Genomic DNA, 16,887 nt, shown 5'->3' on the forward strand with positions numbered 1-16,887 from the left:
AACTTAGTGCCATTCCAAGAGGCAGGAGTGCTTCTCATTCAAGTCTTTCCAAAGAAATCTGACTTTACAGACAAACACAAAGGAAGACAGAAAGCCTATATGGATATATAAACAATTCAGATCATTGGGATATTAAGGCTTAATGCTCAAAATTCCTGAAAGAGCAAGAAACATCAGTTTTGTTATGAAAGCAGATAATCAGTTTACAAAGTTGGGTAAAAATGATTCTTTTAGATTTAAGTTAGGGGGTACGCAGCACATGAGCAAACTGACTCAATCAGGGTCATACAGCATGTCAGCGCCGGCAGTCAGGAGCAGAGCCCCGTTTTGCAGGGTGAGCATTGCTCAGAGAAACATCTCCCACATGCAAAGAGAAGTGATAAAGACTGTGGTACTGTGGTCACTCTCAGGAAACGCTCTTTGGTTACTTCGGAGGAAGCATCTACCGAAGCCTGTGCTGTGAAGAGTCTGTGCTTTATAACCACACCTACCTGCCTCCATTTTATAGCCAGCAATACGGAGTGCAGCTGATTGATGAAATGACTAACCGGAGGAGGAAAATCTATCACTTACACTGCTCTTCACTGTTAGAGTGAAATACATTGACAAGGTCAGCAGGGGACAAGCCTAAATTGTCACACAGGGGAAAAAAAAAATCAAGTTTTCTAGCCTTTTCAAATCCCGGGAAGAAAAGATAAAGTATGGACATTGGTGATTCATTTGTAATTTGGGAGCACAGGAGGGAGAACAACTTTATATTTTCACAGAGAAATGCAGATATGGAATAGTCACAAAAGCTGGAGGAGCATATTGAAAATTGTTGAGAACATGACAGATGAAACAAGAAACAAAATGACCCCACTGAACAAGAGAGACGGTCCAAAAAGACTGGCTATAAAGGAAACTGCATTTCTTGGTTGTGTTCTTTGCAAGTATCACAAGAAGAGTGTATGAAGTACCCCACAGATACATGGAGTAAGTGAACAGGTTCAGATATGCACGGTGCAATACTGTGCAATACTGCGCAATACTGCAAAATCAGGCGGAGTTTCTGCAAGTCAAGCCTTGGAGCCCTGAGACTCATATCACGAAATCGGAAATCACTTTAGAAACCAGTGCTGCCATGCAGCACAAGGAACTACCCTACATGAACCTCTGGTTGCCAAGTGTTATTTGACTGAAAACAAAAGAAAAAGTGTCCAAAATACAGAACACAGGTTTGGATATGAATTAAGTGATAAAATATATTCCATTAGGCTTCTGGAAATTTTATTTTTGTCTTTTCGTTTTAATGCCTAAAACACATAAAGCTTTGATTATTATAATATGCAGTTTTTTATGGTCTTTGAAAATGTATTTTTAGATGTTTGTTTTTTTTTTTTTTCCTATATGGTTTATGTATGAGAAGAGAGGCAACACTAGATTCCAGCTAAGAGCTTTGTGTAAACAAGTCCTGAAGAACTCTGGAATTCTGTCTGCTTATTGTTAAGCTTCAATGCACAGGCAAGGAAAAGCACGTACAGCTAATGGGGCCATCTCTCAGGGTCATCCAGCAGCTGTTCCTGTTGAATATTCAAACACACCCATCCACACCCACCTCCACCCATGCATAAAAGGGCTGAAAGGATCACCGGACAAGAAACAAGAAAGCAAGACTGATGACTTTTAAAAATGAAAGCTGCTTTTGGTAATAAAAGGATTTTTTCCTAAGCCTCCCCACCCTCCCTCTTCTGTTACCCTTCCTATATTCCTTTTTCTGACTGTTTTTTTAATGACATAATATCCTTTAATCACTTAATTCTCATAATTATGAGCTAAGAACATTTGAATGACCTACCCCTAGATTAAACCATATGCAGTAAAATAAAAACAGACCTCCTGCTAAATTACCTATTTCCCTTGCTATTTTGACTCCTGTATGTCTTGGGCATTAGGGAGAAATTCATTTCTCCAATACTTCTCCAAAAGAAAAAAGGTAACATTTTCAAAAGCCCCCAGATGTGTTTGAAATCTTATTTTTTAAGGTATTCAAATACTGCAAAATTCAACCAGCAAGATCCACATATGCACCTAAGGGGAATTATCCATTCAGCTTAAATTAACTTAAAGTGACTTAAGAACCTCCTATCTCTCTATCAATCAATGATTCTGGTTTTTGCCCACTCTTTAAGCATAGTGTTGCTGTCCTCTGAGAGTGCTGTCATGTGCTTTGATATGATGCTTGATCAAAAACAACTCCTTTATCTCAGGCAAGGGTTTGGGTTTTTTTTTGTTTCTTTTGGGTTTTCTGTGGGTTAGGGGGGGCATCTTTCAAATTATAGCTCCCCTTTCTCTGAATTCACTGTTTTTTTTAAGTTTTCTCTTGCCCTGCTTTTCTTTACCAAAACCATAGAACTATTTTAACAGAAGATTTATAATAAACACATGTATGATCGGGAGTATGTAACAGAACGAGAAAGCAGAGCCACTGCAAGAAGTTACTTTTATGTGTCATAAATGAATTTTCAGAGAGGAAGATTGGAGTTCCAAGTTTATAGCCCACTTTATGCTATTAAACCAAGAACTCCAAACTGCTTGGGGAACACAAGTCACAAACCGGACAAGTATTTCCAATGAGACAATTTTCTGAAGAAAAACCAGAATTTCAAATGAAAAAATGAAATGCACAAAAACTTTTTAATCTTAAAAAAAAAAAAAATCATTCAAAATCCAAATACGTGACATTTGGAAAGCTGAAGAGATTTGAAAAGAACCCGTCATTTTTCCTATGGAGAAAAGTACCACCTTGCTAGTCAAACCTAAAGATACTCTAATGGTCAGCAATCCAGCAACTGTCATGTGGAAACTATCAATCGACTAAGAGAATAAATTTTTTGGAAACATGACAAATTTGAAGGCACCCACACACAATAGGAAAGAAAAAAGTCCACCTGTTAAAGCTATGAATAATTATACAAGCTTCAGCTGATACATAATACATCCTGGTATTAATCTAGATCCTTAAATACCCTTCTGGTACTAAAAATACTTTAAAGGAACTGTACATCCCAAGAGAACAGCTTGTAGAGGACTTTCTTTAGCTTCCTTTAAATTTTGTAATTTCCTTTTATATCCCAACATAACCACAGTCTAGAAAATGTGGTTTGTGGGTCTGGATTAATTCCTGTGGTTCTCTGAGGAGAGATGATCCTTCTACCAGAGGGAGAAAAAAAAAAAAAAAAAATCCCTCGAGGGTTAGACAAACACGACATAGTTATAATGGTAGCAAAGCAGATCACCTGCTTTTGCATCAAGTGCCACAAGCCAAGATGAAATTGGCTTGGTTTTCGTATTATAGCACAGAAAAATCTTGCTTTACTGTCTCTCCACTTTTAAAATCATATCGTATTCCAAATCTTTTTGTTTTCTCCTGAGAAGTCTATGTCAAAGTATTTTTCCTGTCACATGAGATATTTAGTCTGTTAAACTTCTTGTGACATTTATAGCAACAGAATAGCCCTTTTTTATGCAAAATCAAGCTTCTTATAAGGACTCAGCCATTTCACATGTTGATTTTGTGGAGGAAAAGTGAACCTGGAAACGGTAAGCATTGTTTTTACAGGTCATATGCAAATAAATTGATTAAAAACACAAATGGTTTTGTTTGTCCTCATGAAAAGAAGTCAGAAAAAGTGGAAAAGTCATCTTGAATATTGGATTTCATAAAGAGAGGCTACAAAGTTGAAACATTCTGGTTTGCTGGGTATTTGTGGAAATGTCCCAGAACTTGGGGAAATAATGCATATCTAAATTGGAAACACTATATTCAGCCAGAGGTGACTAAAAAGGATAATTTTTTATCAGATATCAGCTACCACTACCTAATCAAACTCCAGAGCATGAGAAAAGCAAAATCTGAGCTACCCCCACAGTTGCTGGTGTATGCGCTATTGATATTTAAATGTTAGGAAAAAATACAAGGTGGAGTGAGACAGCAGGGCATAGTGGTAAGAACTAGGTAAGACCCTAGGGCAGATCTATGTTATCCAATGAAAAACGATGCAGAAATGATTAAACTAGTGCCAGTTAACAAGGAAAGCCTACACTATGCAGTGATGGTTGGCAGAGATAACAACTCATCTCTCTCAGCTCTACTCATGTGGCAACACTCCTGGTTTCACCTTTCTAGTAAGCCTCATCAACTTCTTTTAAAAAAAAAAAAAGTCTCTCATGGGAAGGAAAAGTAAGTTCACAAAATGTGAAGTAATAAGAAGACGAATTTTAAAAGACCTGTGCATTATATTACTAGCTGTTGTGACAGTGCTGATACACCGCTCAAACTTTTTTTTGAGAACGTCACATAATAACTATTAGTCAGTGGATATAACTGTCATACACATAAAAAGATGAATAAAAAAACAGGATTATTTTTATTATTCCCATTCCTCCTGTAGCTCTTAGCCTTACTTTCTTTACAGTTTATCATATTTTGTGGCTACCTACTTTGGAATGTTACTGTACCTATCATATGTCATCAGTATTTTGGTTTCCATTTACTCTTTAGTCTGGTTGATGCTTGGCATATTCACACTGTAACTTATTATTTAAACAACCAATCAACCACAAACCTCAAAACAAACAACCAAAAATTTTCCCATTTTCTATTTTCAATATTTTCTACAGTTTTTGGTTTGCAGATTTGGGATTTTAGGTTTCTGAGCAAAGAAACATAAAATTTTTTTACAATATGATGTTCAGTGCCAAACCAGTATACTGACTTTCTTCACCTTCTTGCTCCATCTAATTTCATTGGGATGGCTGGTGTTTCAAAGTATTGAAGCTAGGATTGTTGCAACCACTGATACTTGGTAAAGGGTTTTAAATATACTTACTTAAAGTAAAAGAATATGCCAAGAGAAATCAAAAGTGATGCAATTGAAAGACCATGTCCGATGATGGCCAAGTAATACAAATTCAGAGCAGTCTGCAATACAAGAACAAAACCAAGCACCTGTGATGCATACAGAACTCTTGTTGATAAAGCACATACTTACACATCTCTTCTGCATATAAAATGACTATATTAGGATTAAGAAAGTAAAAACATTACAGATAATGATGAGTTGAGCGTAGAATCCTGCAAATCAACGTTAGTAAAATCTCTTTCTATAGGACACACAACAGATTCACTGAAATCATCACTAAAACTTACCTCTTATCATCTAAAACATTAGGTTTCTAATATATACTGCTATATTTTTTCTGTGTATTTACATAAATCAGGCTATTTATACTACTGCACTGGGTGCATTCCTGTCTGAGGCTTGATTCATCCGTTAAAAAAAATCTTCAAGTAACGTATGTGCTTCCTATATGAATTTATGTTTTTTTTTTCCTCATAGAAGGTTTTTTTGGTATCATTTAAAGATGATGATACTGGAAATTTAGTTTTCATTCGGCATTTAAGGAAGGGCGTGAAAAAAATTAACAATGACTCAAAAATAATGAAGACTAAACAGTCTTTTTAAATAAGCCTACAGCGAAATTATAGAATTATGAAAAGCTGGGTAGATACAAAAGGTGAAAATGAGGACCTAGTAAATTAATGTTTGGAATATATACAACATGTTATCATTAATTCTTTGAATTAATAAATATATTAAATTCCACTAGTAACAAACCGCTGCTTTCAGTCATGGAATCTGCTTCACAAAATTTCTCTTGTTGCATCAAATGTAAGATTATAATTTTGCACATAAGGAAGTGAAGATTTTCAGGTTGAACCCTATACTGTCACAATAAAGCAAAACTACCTAGATTCCATAGGAAGAATTAAAGCATACGTACAAATGTTCGTGTACTCCAAACTGTATGTATCCTCTGAACTTATTATTCCAATTTAAGATAGACTAACTGCAGCTTGCTACGTATATTGACTTTTGAAATCATATAAAAAGATTCCAGGTAAAGCTTTAAGAAGGTTGTAAGATGAGTCAAGGCTAGAATTTTTCAAATTATCATTATTTTTAAAAATAATATAAATTTAAAAAAAAAAAAAAAAGCAATGCAATAGGTTTAAGCAAAACTTTCATAAAACTGTGGAATTGAGAAAAAACAAGGGTTAGCCCTGAAATGCTAAAGCTTGGCTACGTATACCTAATGACAGCCTTTCTATGACAGGTCTGTATCCTGTAGCACCACCTCATTCAGTGACCAATTTAAGCAAAGGTGCACGTTAAGGATCTAGAAGATTTCCACACGATTTAGAACTGGCACGAAACAGTGGTACAGCAGGGACTGCTGATGAGGGCAATAACAATAAGAACTGAACAAGGGACAACAGTCACATTTATTAGGCATTATCTAACCCACCTTCCGAGCAAAGTAAAAAGATAACATTGTTTAATAGAACAACACATAGAAATGTAGCAAGCAGTAAGGCTTTCTTCAGAGCTATTATTCCATTTAAACAATAGCTTCTGATGCATGACAGAGTTGAAATATGCTGGAAAAACAGTCTAAGGGAAACTAGCTCATTATTCATAAAGAAGAACCTGCATGGATCTGCTCCTGTCTGAATAATATTCTCTCAGTTTCCAGCCAAATATTAGCAAGAATCAATGAATTATAGCATCTCTGCTAGTTGAGTCAAACTGCCATTAGCGTATTCAATGTCTCAGGAGTTGAGAAAAAGCAATACAAAGTGCCTTATTAAAATCTATTACCACCTTTTCTCAATATGGTTTCTAGGCAAATACCCTAAAGCGTTCTTGACAGCAACGATGCAGGCAGTTAGGTTCTATACTAGATGTCAGTATTCTTGACACAATCTACTATTATTGAGCTCTTTTCCATGAGGTCTAAATTAATTTACAGTGTACCCTGCATTTTATATTCCTAGTTCTAAGTTTCAACTTACTGTTTCTTCCCATGACTGAATGTTTCAGAAATGTAAAGAATGTTAGTGGACATACAGTTTGGGGGCGGGGGGGCACATAAAATATGCAATTTTGCCCATTATATCCTCACATAATCACAGTATCTCAGAAAGAGGGCATTTGGAGTTTTACCAGATTTTTTTTTTTTTTTATTTTTCTAAATCTGTCAATGGATGGGCATCTTCAAGATAAACTGAAGTCTATAAAAATACCATCTATACATATACCCATACGGGTATGTGTGTGCATAGATTCTACATGTGATATATAGAAAACAACTCTCTCAAAGTGTTTTGCTGCCTAGCCTGACATAATTTTGGATGCTTGCAAAATTTCACTTAAATAAAATCGAAGTATAGGTTTTCCATTCATGTGAGCAGCTTAATATCTCAGAAACTGAAGAAATGGCACTTGCAAGCCAGGAGACAAGACACTCACAGGAAAAGGATCACAAGGAAAACCAAACCCCATCTAACACTTCTCATCATTTACTTCCCTTTGGCCTCCGAAGATCCTTTGGTGAATCCACTCAACTACAGCTTGCCTACACTTTTGTAAAAAAGAGAAGATTAGCTCTGCATTTCATACTGGGGGGAAAAAAAAAAAAAACAACAACAAAACCAAAACATCCGAACTCTACTTAAAGCTGCCTTGAAAATGTATTAATCCCAAGTAAAACTTTGGTTGTGCACCTGCTGAAAATCTGTCACTATGAGTTAACTGGATAAACTGATGCACTCAGCACGTCTTCCAGACATGCAAACTTCCTGCAGTTCTGCTGAACTCGGACCCTACTTCAAAATTACAGAGCAAAACAGAAAGGTCTGCTCTTACAAGGCACACACTTTGCTTACCAGTAGGTGACTGTGGGTGACCTATACAAGTACTAGTACCTACGCATTTAAAATATCCATAACAAAAATATGATCATATTATTCAAGCAGTTGAAGTCAGCTGTAAAAGACAAAGCAGGTGGGTTGGGGTTTTTTGAGTCTGTTTTGCACAATTCATCCTTTTCATTCAACGTGCTTTCTTCTTTTTGCCTTTTGATGTTGCGTCAACTCTGCTGCCATTCAAGTTTTGAAACTTGTGAAATTTTTCAGATCAGTTTCTTGACACTGGTAACATGCATTCATTCCTTTCCTACCTTCACTTTTTCATGTGTATAGATATTACACTGAGTATAGTTTGTCCACGTCCTGTTGCTTTCTGGGTGTCTAAACCAATTCCCACTTGGATCACAGATCTTCGTAACTTTTTCTACAGTCAAAGTAGATGGAAAGGAAAACAAAAAAGAAAAACAAAAGAAAAACACAAGTCAGCACTGAAGTTCTACTTCCTGATGCCTCGTATTTAATGAGGAAAGACTGGCAAACAAATGGCAGCTTTATTAATATGTCTAGAGAGACACTGCATGAATTCTGAGAAACTAGACGCCATTGTTTTTGTTCGGCAAGGGCAACTGATGATGTGTTTTTCTTAAGAAAACAAATAGATTTCCCTCCTCCAATCCAGTAAGTATCAAAATATATCAAACTAACTGTTAGAGAACTACCAGATGAAGTGACAAGAATATTCAAATGGCTTGTTTAACATCCAAGATCTAAACTGAAGTCTGACATCCTACCACTGTAACTTAGGATTGGGCAGGCAGGAAAATATCAATAGAGAAACTGCTCAAAAACCAAACTGGAAAATTTCTGGGACCGCATAATGATTTCTATCATCAAATAGAAAGAGGCAAGAAAGGACCGTGAGAAATACCAAATGCAGCAGAAAGAGACAAGAGTGGAAATCTGTGACATTTTCCACATGCTCACAGATGCAAAGTTTAGCCTACAGAAACAGCAAAAGATTCACTTGTGGGAGAAACTCTTGTCAACTTCAGCTGCTAAATTGAGGTAAAAGAATAAGTCATATTTCTGCTTGTCTGTCAGAGAGAAAAGCTCACCTCTAAGAGGAAAAAAACTGTGATCTAACTTTAATTCATATTTCCTAATCTACAGAATCCCTCAAGGACATATTTCAGAAAAGAAAATAAGTAACTTATCAGTTTTCTATGTGATAAAGGGAAAATGGAAATAATGGGTTTGGAGTTACTGAAATTCTGGAGCATTAGTGACTTGAGCGGGGAAAACAGGAGGCATCAAGCACCCAAAACCTCATTTTATTAAGAAATCTGTTGATGTAGAAGCCCATGCACACTTACCTGATGGGTTGAAATCCTGAAAGTAGTCAGGACAACGCTGTACTGACACGGTTCCGGCAGCAACATCACTCCAGCACAACCAGCCATCCCACGTCCTGTTACAGTAAGGACCTACAAACAAGTAGAGACCTGATAATAAAATAACAACCCTTCTTTCATAATAGTCTTTCAAAAGTAAGATGTAAGACTACATGAAGTAAGTTTCTCATTGCAGCAATGAGGAAAAAAGAAAATAGAAACATAGGATTTAGCAGTAGTTAATTAAAACTCCACTTAATAGAAATAGTTCCTTATCTGTACATTTCCTCAAACCCATTTTCAAATCCATCATCATGCATGTTGAAATGGTCTGCACCTACAATTTATGAACCTCAGATCTAGAGCATGGTAGGCAAAAAAACCTAAATCAATTCAGATCAAATAATGCGCATTAACAAAGAGCGTTAAGCTTGCAAAGACCATTTTACTGAATTTATTTACATTTTGGATGTATACCAAGCCTATACATATGTCTACTGGTTCATTGAAAACACAGTGGTATCCTAGAAGCCATCAGAAAGCCTGGCTGGGAGGCAGTCACAGCTCCTCTGCCTCGGGCAGAGTTGAGCCTGCAGCAGTCATTGTCAACAGACACTTCTCTAAGTGCCCTGGGGACAGAGAATCCAGTGTCCCTCAAGAGCCTCTTGCAATGCCTCATTGCACTCACACAAATTTTAACATCTAAAATAAACCTCCCTTCAGAATGAGCTGGGGTTTTATAAATAAATCCTTTCCCAAAAGGCACGCAGAATGACTGAGCCTCTCTACAAATTTGAAGATGTTTTTAGTATCTTCCTTCAGTTTTCTTTTTAAGACTTAATAATGGCCCCCATCTCAAAGGTTGCATTTTTCAAACATCATGTAATTCCTCCTCTTCTCATCTGAAGATTTTCCAATTTGTCCAGATCCTTCTGAAGCTGTGATGCCCCAGGCTGGACATAAGCTTACACTGTCGTACTCATATCCATTTCTGACCTCCAGACATTCAGTTCCTCCAAAGAATCATTTCAGAAGAGAAAAAAACCTCATTGTAAAAGAATGCAGTTACCTCTTCTTGCCTCAAAAGCCATTCAATGTTTCCAGAAGTTATAAAGTCAGAAACAGTGAATACAGCAACAGGTAGAGTTACAGAGGTTAGCTCTGAACGAGTTATCCAAAAAAGCATTAATGACACTAACGCAACCCTCAGAGCAGGAAAATTATGTGTATCAAGATACTTTCAATTTTTAAAGGCAGATGTGACCAAGGAGACAGAGGTACTATAAGAGCATGAAATGAAATAAAGTGGTAAGATTAATCAGTCACAATTTTTTAATCTGGAGATCTATTTAAATTAACATTTTAATATCTCAGCAGAAATAAAAGCTTTGTGTTATATAAGAAGTGGTGTTACGGGCAGGTAGCATAACATATTACTTTAGCTTCATGAATCCCAAAGTGAAAATTTTTTTCTAAATTTTTTTCTAAAAAATTGTACAAATACATTTACAGCCTGAAAAATGATCGCTACCAAGACAAGAAATGAATATAAAAAAGGATCCTGAATTACTGTAATTATATCTGTTGACCATTTGCCTTTGTAAAACCTTATAAGAAAATAATCTCTACCTTCTTTCCTATGAATAGGATCTTGCATAATTTTCTGGTAGCATTCATACTGTGCTGTCATAATTTTATTCCGTGTGACACTCAGTTGAATGAAGTCCTCCGTCATATTCTGATGCCCTTCAGACGGTATAGCAGTGGCAACAAACTAAGAGGAAAAAGACTCTTTTTTAGCAAGTCATGTACAAACTCCCATATAAACTTCTTAAACGTCAATCTTTTTAAATATTATATTTTAAATATTATTTTACTGAAGGAAAATGATCTTCAAATCTTATTACTGACAATAGGATTTTGTCTTTTTCTGGTTAATTTAGCAATTCTTCTTACTACTGAATCTTGGCAAATATCTCCTGAATGAGCATGGGGGAGTAACAATCTGCAAGATTTGTAAATAATAATGGAAAAATGCATAGAAAGCACTGAGACAGTCAGAAGCATATAAACAGCTTTTGCAAAATCCAGTAAAATATATCAAAGTTACATTAGTCTAAAAGGCATTTGAATCAGGCCCAAAATGATCCTTTATGAAAAGAGACTTTCCATATATTATATGCACTGAAGCTTTTGGCTTGTTCAGAGCTATTTGGTTTCTCTATAGTCTTGTGAACCACAAAGTCAGCCCTCAGAATACAAAAAGGTATTCAAAAGACATGACATCCACTTTTGTAATTATTAAAAATAATAATAATAAAAAACAAGCTTAAGAAAGTGGATCTTGATCAAAACCTGAACCTTTTAAGTGCATTTTTAAAAGAAGGTAAATCTTTTATGGGAAGCTACTAAACTTCATGGAAAAACAAAGCTGCAGATTGAAATACGGTACTACTGTCATACAAGGGGTGAAATTAGAAGTTCCGAGGATGTCCTCTGAACCTGAGTTAGATGTCTCCTCCACTCTTCCTGCATAGTACTGCTTATATGTCACTTGTCAACTGCTGCTGTAAAGTTCTCTCCTAGCAAAGGATATGCTGGGTCTAGCAGAGGTAAATACCATTTCTGTTCCTTTACCACAGGAATTAAAAGGAGAACAGAAGGTAGATAAAGATCCTGCTGTGCAGAAACTACATTTGAACACAAGATTAGTTGTTTCTGCATTTCCATATTAATAATTTCTATGGTATTCTGTACACACTCGTTAAAACTGGAAGTGATTTTAAAAATTCATAAGACTCACCATAGTAACTGATGAGAAGAACAGCAAAAATGTGATCCAGTTTTTTGCCATTTTTTTATATCCGGTGCAGTGAATTTTATATTGTAGTTGAATGAACTCAAACTGCAATGGAAAAAAAGTAAGAAGAAATTTAGTAATTCATGAAAGCCTAAACTGATAAAAGATTTCATATATTCTTTCTGAATTAAAACAAATCAATGGAGTCCTCTCAATTTTTATTCGCACATAGTGACGCCATGGAGATGTACAAAGTGATGTGAAAAAAATTCACTCAGTTCACCAGCAGTGAATTCCAGCAGCAGGCTTTTTCCTGCACTGCTGCCTCCATTGCCTCAACTAGCACCAATTCTCCAGAGGGTTTGTCTCAGTCAGGTAGCTGGTATCACCTCTAACAGATACGTAGCAATTAGCCCTGAGATATGAGTTGACTCCTTGACATCTCTGCCTTTGGGCAAGCATAGCAAACTGCAGTTCAGTTTCCTCTAAAGTAGACTTAGACTTTCACAAACACACACACACAATTATTTCCTGTTCTCTTCCTACCAGCTGATTTTTGATCTTGCCATTTCTGGAAGAACTGATCTAGTAAGTAGCCACTTTATCTTGAAGATACAACTTTGCAAGGATGACAATGGCAATACAAGCATTAATTGTAAACTGTAAAATAGTTTCTGTATCTGCAGTAAGCTGTAAACTAGGTACTGTATCTGCAGTTTGAAGAAAACAGAACTACCCAAAACAGCTGTAATAGACAGCTACAATAGTCTTACAGTGCAGACTATTCTTGAAATTGATTCTTGAAGTGTAAAATGCACCTAAAACATAAAATACACAAAATTATTTATTAAGCACCTAGACCATCTATTAAGCATAATCTTTCTGTAACACCTCCCCCCAAAGGAAGGGAAACGTGTAAGAGATTTTTCACGCAATATTTCACTGTGTCCTGAAGTATCCTGAGAAGATCACAAAGCTGAGCCTGGAATTGACATAAGAGCTTCTCTTCTGCTTGCATGTTAGCAAAAGACACCTCCACATTTAGATTAAGTGATTACAACTAAACCACCTTTCAAAATCTAAGTATCTCACTGTACTTGCATTAATGAAGCTATTACCAGCCAAAATAAAAGAGGACCACATCCAAGTGAGTTTAGCTCCCTTGTACAGATTAATTCACCACAAAAAATACACTGCTACCTAAGATATAAAACTCACGTACCCCAAAGGTCCCTCATATATCTAGCTCAAAGATCCCGCTGCTACCGAATCAAGAGGGCTATCGGGAACTGAGTCCCTACACACAAACCTGACCCCTGACCCAAGCCACATTCTCCCTTGGATCACACTTGCCCTTGTCTTTGGAAGTTTTTCTTATCCAGCACTCGCGTCCTATGAGAGCCTGGTAGATGACAAACAACTGATAGTATGTTGGCCAGCAGAGGTAATTTTACAAAAAGCCCATCCTTCAAAAAAAAGAAACTGTCTTAGTCACAGAAAGCAAGCATTCTATATCTACTTCTTTTCTGCTTTTACACTGAGAGTGGGTCCTCTTAACACAACTCTAATACAATAAACAGCATTTTGTACAATATATTGACTACAAAATAGGAGATCACTGCTGTTTATTGTACAGCTTGATGCAAATACAAGAAATGTGTTGTAAAATCAGTTACTGTTGTGCCTGTTTAACCCAGACTAAAACTGTATCAGTAATCTTCCCTCTATTTTTACCACTGGCATGCAATCCTCTGACACTGATTGCTGGAAATTGCACAGGTAATTCAGCGAGACACTGGAATTCAAAAATGCTGTTTTGAAGGCTCTTAAAACACTAACAGGAAGACCAATTAGCATACATGAAATATATTCTCAGTTTGAGCTAATACTTCTCTGGAAAATCCAAGTGTGATGAGAACTACAGTGATTAGATAATTGTAAAAACCACTATTTGTTAACTAAAGAAAAATCTAAATATCTATGTGTAGTGATTAAAGATTGCCTGAAAACCAAATACAAATGGAGATATCTAAATTAGCAAAGAGGCAATATGATTTCAATTTTGCGTGATAACTGGCAGCAAGGGAAGTCAATTCAAACCCATCACAAGTTCATTCATTTATAGTTGTTTCTGTTTACCTAGGAAGGGAAAAAACCCACTGGCCTGCTAAGGAAATTGGAATTAACTACTCGGTTGTAAAGTAATTGAGTAATCTTCTCTCTCCAAAGTATGGCAAAGTACATCCACACAGGGTTAAAGCCCATAAACGATGTGCACAGGAGAAGCAAAGAGACCAAGCAAGTAGAACATAGCAACCATAATTTAGTGTATGTTTTTCTATATACGTATACAAGAGTTCAAAATAATTTTCTCTATAATAGTTCCAAAAATCTTTATGCTAAAACAAATGTTGGATGGCAAACTTAAAATGCATACTCAAATATTGCCCTTACTTAGCCTGGCTTATTTTTATTTAGCTAAAATATACAATATCATATAAACAAAGGCAGAATTTATCTGCTTTGATTCACATTCCATGATTATTTCTGTTTCACAATATCAAAAGTCACCCCTTAGCTCAGTTCTTTTAATGGTCCAAATCTTTTCATATCTAGTGGCTTTGTAGACACTTCCTATCAATTATTCCAGTATACACTGCTAAATTATTGATTCTTCCCAGGAGATAAAAGATTAAGTCAAGTTCATAATTCACTCTATGCTTTCCACTCATTTCTCACAGTTGCTAACTGCAAAAAATTTATATATAGAGAAAAAAATCCTTTTTCTAAACATCACTACTTTTGGACTTAATTACAAAATGCAGGATGAAGGTCATTCAGATGCCTATTTGGACTTCAGGAAAGCATTTCTTGCATCGCTACATGAATTCATTCACTCAACATTTATTCCAGTTAGTTTGGACAAGAACTTTTACAGGAAGATTAAAAACTTTCTTAAGAATGGACAGCAACGTAGTTCATTGATAGAGGTAGCAAGCCAGTACTGCTGAGAAAGTCAGGCTGCTGTTATTAATCATGTTCTCATGAGATGCAAAACATAATTCTCAGAAAGTTCTCTCCCTCTCAGAGCTGGGAGGTATTAGATGCACAAGGAAAAGAAATTAATAATAGAAGAGACCCATTCTTAGGTTTCTTTAAATAATAATGCTTCCTAAGTTGTTGTTCTGCTATTAAACATCTTTGACAATTCTGTTGTGGGGAAGAGAGGACAACTGTATTGGATTGAGATTAATTTGAGTGTATGGAATGTCAGCTTGAGGGAAAAGATGGTGGAAGCTTAGACAGAATCCCGACTCCATTCTGTGACAGTGGGGATCTGGACAAAAGCCAGCAGGACCATGATTTACATGACAGGTATCGAATGAAACTGTAAGTCAGCAGACACAACACTACAACTACTAGCAGTCCTCTGGCTTAAGTATTTTCCCAGTAAAAGGGAACCTCAGTGAGAAGAGAATGGAGAATTGCAATAGCAAATCAGATTTTCAAGATCTCATTCTTATTTTCAATGCATGTGTTACTGAATACTGCGATAACTTAAAAAAAAAAAAAAAAACAACAAATGGAACTGCCTGTTCTTCCTCTTTATTACATTCTCTGTTACGCAAATTAATGATACTCCAAAGGCCTATATCATGTTTTCAACTGATAGCAGTGACATCTACTGAAGAAGAAGGAATTCAAAAGGAACTGCAAGCTGAACTTAGCCAAAATAGTCACTGGTATAGCTTTAACAGATGTTCACATTTCTCTTCCTCCTGCTTTCTCCACAGAGCCATCCTGCCTCATCAGCTGTTTCTACTTTTAACTTTTTCCCATCCTCCCAAAAATAAATGTCATCCTTGCTGAGCTCCAGACACTTCCTATTTCAATGATACAGCAAAAGGGTTAAAAAAAGTAGTCAGCAAGAAAAACCATTTTTTGAACTTCAATCATCTGACCACATTTAGTACAAAAGAAAAAATACGGGCAGCTTCTACTTTAAGCAGTTGCCCTTAAGTCTGACTTTAAGTCACTCTGTAGGAGTGGGATAGGAGGGAGAGTCTACTTATGTCGTTGCATGTACATTCGTAAACACGCACACACATTTTTCACTAATTGGTAATTTTTGATTTGCCCAGGGAAAGGGGGAAAAAAAACCCAAAACCACCACCACACCCCAAAACATTTTCAGTATCAATTACATATCTTGCAGTGTGCTATAAACTTGCAACACTAAAGTTGAACATGTGCAAATACAGACGTATAGCCTTCATCTCTGAGAATGGGGGTCAGAATGTCGATTTTCTTGACACACACACCCCCGCTGTTGTTCTAGCACTCCCTGATTTTGTTTTGTTGCAATATCTCTCAGAAATAGCTATACATGCTATTTTGTTATTTCTGGTTCTTTTTAGAGGGAGGCATACAACTCAAAGTATTTAAAACCCCAGGCAATGTTTGGTTGTTTCAGCCCAAGATACAGGCAAAAAGAACAAGTTGGAAAATGCTCAACCCTTTTCAAGTGTCCCTAATTTGAATTGCTGTAGTACACTGTTAGAAAAAAACAGTAGTCTCAAATGGAATTACAGATAGAGCCTTCACTTACACCTCCACTCACATAAACTTTCTGGGAAATACTCTGCCCGCAGAGGGGCAGATTCTTTTCTAACTAAAAGGGCTTTCCAAGTGGGCAGTACCAGCCAAACATTAACACACACCAGATTAATTTAGTCCTGAAAGTGGACTACAAAATCTCCACAGTTTTCTTAGAGAGCAATGCAGGGGAATTTGGAAATCCTCCTAACCAGGTAAAATGCCCTCATTTCTGAGGGAACCACGTCTGCCAGGATTTGCACCAAACTGCTCTGATGGTATCACATAACAGCTCACAGCTTTATGTGTGAGAATCACTCCATCCTCCTACTAATTACAAAGTTAAG

General features: G+C 36.4%; 1 protein-coding gene across 2 annotated transcripts in view; it reads right to left on the bottom strand.

The window, feature by feature from the left end:
- CALCRL (calcitonin receptor like receptor) overlaps positions 1-16,887 on the bottom strand; it is a 69,173-nt gene that overhangs the window by 20,702 nt on the left and 31,584 nt on the right. For both annotated transcript variants that reach the window (XM_087731434.1, XM_087731435.1), the window contains exons 2-6: positions 11,948-12,049; positions 10,774-10,918; positions 9,127-9,237; positions 8,065-8,177; positions 4,872-4,963 (exon numbers count right to left, since the gene is read on the bottom strand). In XM_087731434.1, coding sequence (XP_087587560.1) covers positions 4,872-4,963; positions 8,065-8,177; positions 9,127-9,237; positions 10,774-10,918; positions 11,948-11,998 — 512 coding nt within the window. In that variant the 5' untranslated portion in view covers positions 11,999-12,049. The remainder of the gene's footprint in view (positions 1-4,871; positions 4,964-8,064; positions 8,178-9,126; positions 9,238-10,773; positions 10,919-11,947; positions 12,050-16,887) is intronic.

The sequence above is a fragment of the Nipponia nippon genome, unplaced genomic scaffold (genome assembly GCF_047370975.1).
Source record: "Nipponia nippon isolate SJK-2023a ecotype South Korea unplaced genomic scaffold, ASM4737097v1 scaffold_5, whole genome shotgun sequence".
Classification (NCBI taxonomy): domain Eukaryota; kingdom Metazoa; phylum Chordata; class Aves; order Pelecaniformes; family Threskiornithidae; genus Nipponia; species Nipponia nippon.